The sequence below is a fragment of the Pinus tabuliformis genome, chromosome 8 (genome assembly GCF_031772625.1).
Source record: "Pinus tabuliformis cultivar Carrire ecotype Pingquan chromosome 8, CPIR1, whole genome shotgun sequence".
NCBI classification, from domain to species: domain Eukaryota; kingdom Viridiplantae; phylum Streptophyta; class Pinopsida; order Pinales; family Pinaceae; genus Pinus; species Pinus tabuliformis.
The window spans coordinates 1456849551-1456856750 of NC_142294.1; the positions used below are offsets into that span (position 1 = coordinate 1456849551).

The 7200-nt window shown below is 38.3% G+C and overlaps 1 protein-coding gene across 1 annotated transcript; it reads right to left on the bottom strand.

Moving 5' to 3' along the window:
• Window positions 1–6551: 6551 nt before the first annotated feature.
• On the bottom strand, window positions 6552–6935 carry LOC149241260 (RING-H2 finger protein ATL40-like). Its single transcript, XM_089370485.1, has one exon. It carries the CDS (start codon window positions 6933–6935, stop codon window positions 6552–6554), a length of 384 nt encoding a protein of 127 aa, XP_089226611.1.
• Between the last annotated feature and the right edge of the window lie 265 nt (window positions 6936–7200).

Consider the following 7200-nt stretch of genomic DNA (forward strand, 5'->3'; position numbering starts at 1 on the left):
GCCATTCTATTATAGTCCTTATCTTTTCAGGGTCCACTGCAATCCCCTCTTTTGTGATTATATGGCCTAAATACTGTATTTCCTCCTTGAAGAAACCACACTTGCTGAACTTAGCATACAACTGGTGTTCTCGGAGAGTTTGTAGCACTAACCTGAGATGCTCCTCGTGCTCCTCCTTAAAACGAGAGTATATCAGAATATCATAAATAAATATTAGCACAAATTTATCCAAAAACCCATGAAACACGTTTTTCATTAAACACATAAAGGTGGCGGGTGCGTTGGTCAACCCAAAAGGTAGCACTACAAACTCGTAGTGCCCATACCGTGTCCTGAAAGCTGTTTTAGCAATATCTTCCTCCTTAACCCTAATCTGGTGGTAACCTGATCGCAGATCGATCTTAGAGAACACTGTCGCCCCCTTCACTTGATCAAAAAGTTTATCAATCCGAGGTAAAGGATATTTATTTTGATCATGAGCTTGTTCAGCTGACGATAATCTATACAAATTCGAAGAGTTCCGTCTTTTTTCTTGACAAATAACAATGGGGCTCCCCATGGAGATACACTGGGGCGAATATAATTTTTGTCTAGTAGCTCTTGTAGTTGCATTTTTAATTCTGTCAATTCAGGTACGCTCATTCTATAAGGTGCCCGCGATACTGGTGCTGCCCCCGGTGTCAATTCGATGGTAAAGTCTATATCTCTTTTAGGTGGCAGCCTGGGTATCTCTTCTGGAAAAAAAGTCCACAAATTCTTGTATTACGGGAATGTTTTCCAGTGTGGCTGCTTTATCCTTTGAATTTGCATAGCCTACCTGAATGGCATAAATTTGACATCTTTTCTTGATACATTTAGCTAGTTGGGATGCGGTGATCAGCCGGATCTGCACGGGGCGCTTAATCCCTTGCATTTCTTGTTTCTCTCCAAAGTCATCTTTGTAATAGATGGTTTTCATTTTGCAGTTTACTAGTGACCAGTGTTTCTCTAGCCAATCCATCCCAATCAGAACATCATATGAGCCCAAAGGAAGTACATTCAAATCGGCTACTACTGGCTGTCCTGCTACAGTTAAAGAGCAATTATTAGTTTTTGCCAAGACCCGTCTCTTGGCCCCCGTAGCTAGTTGTACCAGCCATGGATTCTTGAATTTTTCAGGGTGTAACTTACATTGTTCTACTATATTTGGGCTAATATAACTTAAAGTAGCTCTTGGGTCAATTAGAACAGCTATAGAAAGATCTGAAATTTTACCTTCAAATTCCACCATAGTCGGCTGGTATTCCGCCTGACGATCATCCAGGGCTGCGTTAATCCTTGGTACGCTACGTCCCACATCGCCAACGGTCGACGCTTCATGAATCTGAGATATCTGATCAGTACCCTTTCGCTGCGTGTGGTCCTCCACAACCCCAACATTGAACTGGAGGTCTGGCCATTCCTTCGCCCTCCAGCCTAACAGGCTGTTCACTCACTCTAGATTCACTGATTGGCTTAGACCTGAGTGAACCTCTTGGTATAGTTCTGTTGTTTTGCCCTTTACTAACTCCCCTACTTCCATTGCTGCGACTTCCTTTACTGTTCCCAACTGTTTTGTTACCTCTTCTTTCATTCCATCTTTTATTTGGAGCATCTCCTTTCTGTTTATTCTGCTGGTAGCAGATTCTAGCCTTGCGGATAGCTTCATCCATCATCCTAGGATTGTCAAACTCGATCCTTTCTCTTATGTATAGGGGTAAACTACTAACAAATCTTTGCACCTTGGCTTTTTTCTTCTTTAATATAGGGCACATAGCGAAGCAGGGAGGTAAAACGGTTGATAAACTCGTCCGTGGAATTCCCTTGCTTTTTCATCATAGAAGCGCTTGGTCAGATATCTTTCTTTGAAGTATTTCTGAAACTTCTCCCATGTTATGGTCCGTTCGCTTACCCCCTTGACGATCTTAACTTCCTCCCACCACAGGGTTGCTTTACCTTGTAACTGGAAGATGGCCAATCGTGCCTTTAGGTTGTGGTCATATTCATACAACTGAAAATATTTGTTCATGTTAATTAACCATGCTTCAGCCGCTTCTTCCTGTTCCCCATCAAAATGTGGGGGTTTAATTTTTCGAAATTCTCCCTGTAGCTCCACTCGCTGACGTTTTGAAGTCTGCTGTTCGGATACATTACCAGAATGGTCCTCCCTTTCTTCTGATTTTTCAGGTTCAGTTTGATAATTTCATTCTTCTGTCATCCTCTGCTGTTCCGCACTGGGATTAGCTAGTGGTGGGTTCTGCCTGTCCAACAAACTCTTCAAAATTCTTTCTTGTTCCACCGTCAGTCGTGCATTATCCTCTTGTAATCGTGCCATCTCATTCTTCAGTTCTTGAACCGTCTCTAATATTGCAAGGTTTCTGCTACGTGTCTCCTCGCCAAGTTGTACCCATAGCTTTGGGTTATCCCGAGGATTTACTGCAGGTTCCTGACCTGCCATCGATCTATGCGAAGCGCTGCCAGCTCTCTGCATATTCATTGTTTCTGTCTATTGCCTATTTGCTGTTATTTTCCTGTGTCTCAACCCTAGAAATGGAACAAGAAGAGGAGTTAGTTAAATTAGTTCTCCTTCTTACAAATATAATGAGATGGTTATTTGTACATTGTTTTTTTTTAACATGTTGTTCCAGAGGTCACAGTATTGTAACCTTGCTCTGATACCAATTTGTCACGATCCTACCCATGATACATGAAAATAAAATTTTTTAACTTATTATAACCTTTACATGTTTAACCCTAACATAAACTTTATGCCGCACATACTCTGCCATTACACATAGCTATTCGGGTTATTAACAATATTGGAAATATATCGTTCCCACGACAAACTATACAAATGTTTGGTTCATGGTTTGTTCGTATGCATTGTTTACACGTATACTCATTTGACAACCGGAATGTGCGCTGGCATAACGCTTTGTGACCGGAGTAACATTTCTGGCGTTGAGTTGTTGGGTTGCTATTAATTTTATGGGCAGCTGTTTAATGCTCCCAGCACAGCTGTCTTGTCCCTCCTGCTCGGCCATGTGAACACGCCAATTTCCGTATCCTCGTCCCTCACGCCTTTGGTTTCTGCTTCTTTTCAATGGTGTGGATCTATCGATCTGGATCCGAGGGTGGAGATCCGTCTGAGGGTTTTAGGACTCTTATTAAGCGCTCTGAGTTCCCACTTGGCTCATTTGGTCCTGAAAACTGCTCCCGGGTTCTGCTTGCCTCTTCGAACATTGGATTTACTTTCATTCTCACCTCCTCCGAGGTTTCATCTGCAACTCAGGGGTTTCACACTCGATTCTCCAGAATTATTCCACACAGGTAATGTTTTTTTTTTCATAGTTTAATCCATAGTTTTGCTATTATGTTATTCTTTCATTACAGGTTTCCCCGTTGGTTTTGCATGCGTATTAACAGCTCTTGTTTCTTGGGCGTATGAAGGTGAAGCTGTGGCGATGCAACCTTCCAATTCGCAGGACAACGGGCCTTCGAATTCCCGACCTCCTTCGCTGTGTACCAGGTATGCAATATCAGCTTGTAGATTCCTGGTGCAGTGATTGGGGGTTTCCCTTTTTTTTGCCTGAGGTGGCTGTGAGATTTATACAGGCTTGATTTTTCATTGGCTTTCAGATTCCTTTAATCTAATCGAGGTTACCTAGGACAGGGTCCTTGTGGTTTTGCTTTCGAGGTTATTCAGGTATTTTCGTATTCCCAGATTTTTGTGTTCCCGGCTTACCCTATTGGGTTGTGAGGAACAGTCAGTTCCTTTCGCGCGGGAGGTGCCTTAGCAGTTCCAGCAATTGAATTATCTCGAAGGCCTATTTGTTTTCTATGAATTGTTATTCAGATGTAATTATTTGTGTACAAGTAGTAAAGACTACTAGTGAACTGGCCGCGGAATATGGACCTCTCTGTTTTTCAATGAATATTTTGTTTACATTTCCAATGAATATTTTGTTTATACTTCCAGTTCGTCGTTTCCTGGAATAGATACTTGCTCTGTAAATGTCGTTTTATTTCTGGGTTTCCTCGGAAGGTTTTAATAGCAAACTAACTGTATTTCAGAGTGCTTGACTCCGGTGCTCAATGGACTTGCCACTCTGAATCAGTTAATGCGATTATAATGTTATCACAGTTGCTTGTATATGCTTTCATGGTTTTATGCTACGGCGGAACTGCCATTGTCTTTAGAGAAAAACTATTGTCTGCTATCTGTTCTGATTCGACTTATTGTTCCTTTTCGAGCTGTTAAGGAAGTCTGTTCTGTTTTCGACATATTGTTCCTTACTGTCGATATGCATTGTTTATAATGGAAGAGTTATGGTTATTGCTGAGAATATGTGTTTTAGTTGGTTTGAGCATTAGATACTCCTGTTGTCGCATCTACTACCGCGGCTAAGGTGAATCGTGCGGTTTGCATTTTCGTTGTTTCATTAAATGAAAATACTGTAGAGTCTGGTTCTGGTTCATATTCTTCTTGAACCTTCTCTTAAGATTATTCACATTCTTACGGTTAACAGCTACCTCTGTCTGTGTATTTTTTTTTAGTTATATGTAGTAGCTTTACAGTTTATGCAGACTGTCTCATTTGTTATAATCTCATATGGCCTTCTAAACTCTTTTAATGCACATTCACACCGTAAATGTTAAGATGTTTAGTTCCAGTGGGTTTTCTCACTTCAGTTCTGGTAACCCCAGCTTGAGGCCTGTTATAGCTTGAGGCATGTTGTTCTTCTCCCCTCTAAGATGAACAAGTTCAAGTCGTTAAAAGAAAACTTAATCATTTTCTTTATGTTTGTAAATACATTAACTCCTCGGTAGTCTATACAGTACAATTTGACCTCCGTCTTGTTTTTTTTCTTTTCTTGAAGTTACTAATAAACATATCAGCATCAGGTTTTTTCCTCAACAGTCTTCTATTAATATTTCGATAATATTTGCCTGAGTCAGGTAACATTACAACAAGCATAATAATGAGATAAGAATGTATAATTTTAATTAGTTTTCACAGCCAATCTACTGTAATTTCAGCTAACAGTATTATCTATAATCACTGTTGAAATAATTTCCTCAGAGGCTGTTACATACCTGGTCCACCAGATTTGTAATTATGCTTCAGAAGTCACCTGTAATCTTTGTTTGCTCTTGACCACCCAACCATGAGATCCATTGCCAAGACTGGAATCTCCCCTCGAGCTATCTTGCAGGCCCAAAGCCCTCAACAAGATACATGCAACTTGTGCCTGGTTATCTGGTCCTCACCAGACTTAACCAACTTTCTTTCTTTTTTTCTTCTGTCTGTCCCTACAGCACAAAATTTTTGTCTCTACCCTCCCTTTTCCCCTAGAAGCCTCTCCAGTTAGGGAGGGTAGTTTCATACAGTTTTCATAATTGATTTCCTCTTCCAATCTTCCTTTCAAAAGTTGCTAGCATTTCAAGAAGTATATATTTCTTTTCAATATATATTTAATTCACAATAAAATAATATGATTAGAGTTTTAAAAACAGTCTTTCAATTCTATCTTTTACCACAGTGAAATTCCAATATTTACATTTTCCGGGGTCATCACACCACGATATATGAAATAACTAGATTTTACAGGGGAAAGAATCCCTGCTGAAGAAGCAACGTATTACGTTATATAATATCTGTACAAATTTGTATAATTGAAATTCTTACAATTTTTGCGTTTCTTTAATGGCAACCCAACATAGTCAACATATGATGCATAACACCCAGCATGTAGGTGCTAATGGAACCCCGATAAAAAAGGCAATATTGCACCGGACACAAAGCAGGTACATGAAATAACTAAGTTATATGATTGCAATTTACACATTGGAAAGAAGTACAGCGTTTATCACCTGAACGGCACTGGCGCTTAAGGCTGCGAGAAATTGGATTACGGGATTATTATAATTCTTTTTGAATATATTAAATTTTCTCTAAATCATATCGAAATTTTTTATTTCTATTATTTTCCAAAAAAATAACGTGGACCATCGAGACTACTTATTACATAAAAAACAATACCAAAAAAATATGAAATATGAACGAGTATGAAGTCCTATCGTAGTGAAAGAGAAGTATGAACAAGTTTGAGGTTCCATTTTGCTCATATCAATTTCAAAGTGTTTTTTTTATAATAAAAAAAATTCTGGTGGGTTTTTTCTATTTAATTTTTTAAAAATTTGACGGGAATTTATTGAAATCACAAATTTAATGGGTAAGTCCTGTATAATCGAAGTATCTTAAAGATTTTTTAAGTGTTGAATCCATATAAAAAGTTAAAAAACCATTTTTAATTAACACAAATCAAGATTTCACCTCAAATTTTTTTGTGTGATTCCAACACTTAAAAGCCCAAAACATGACAAATCCAAATTTAAAAATAAATAAAATCAACAAAAATGCAAATAAATCCGAAAATTACAAAATTAAATTGAAGTAACATATTCCAAAATCTGGAATGAAATTAAACTATAAGCCTAATACATAAGTAACAGTATGGTTGGAAAAACACTTATGATGTGCCAATCTCTTTTTTGCAAATTGGACAGCACTGGGATTTCCGGAGCCATTGATCGATGCACGAAACATGATAATAATGCTTACAAGAACTAAGAAGCCGAACTTCGTCTTCATCTTTGACCAACTCCAAGCATATGTTGCAGCTATAATTCTCCTCTGCGTTTAAACTTCCATAATTTGCCTTTGGAATCCTTTGCAACTGGGAGTCGGAGAAGCCGGTTGTATACTTAGACCTGTTACACAGAAATAAACACCTGAGATACATGGCCAGAAGCATACCCATAATCAGCCATACTAAAGTCGAGTGGAGATAAAAAGATGGATCTTCATCTTCAAATACGGTTGAAGCCCAATTGAAAAGAGCTTGCCTTCCCATCGTTTAACTCAATCACAAATTCTGAAATAATCAATCAACTCTTTCAAAAGAAATCTCTCTATAAGAACTTATATCTAGGCAATTTTTTATATTTTTAGTTTTTGCTAAAACGGATGTCTATCTAGACTTCACTTAAAATTAACACACACATCTATATATATATTTATATATAACTTCACTTAAAATTAACATATATATATAAACTCTAACAAAATATATATATTTTCCACCTGTTAAATATCCTATCACGCTGCATGGACAATCC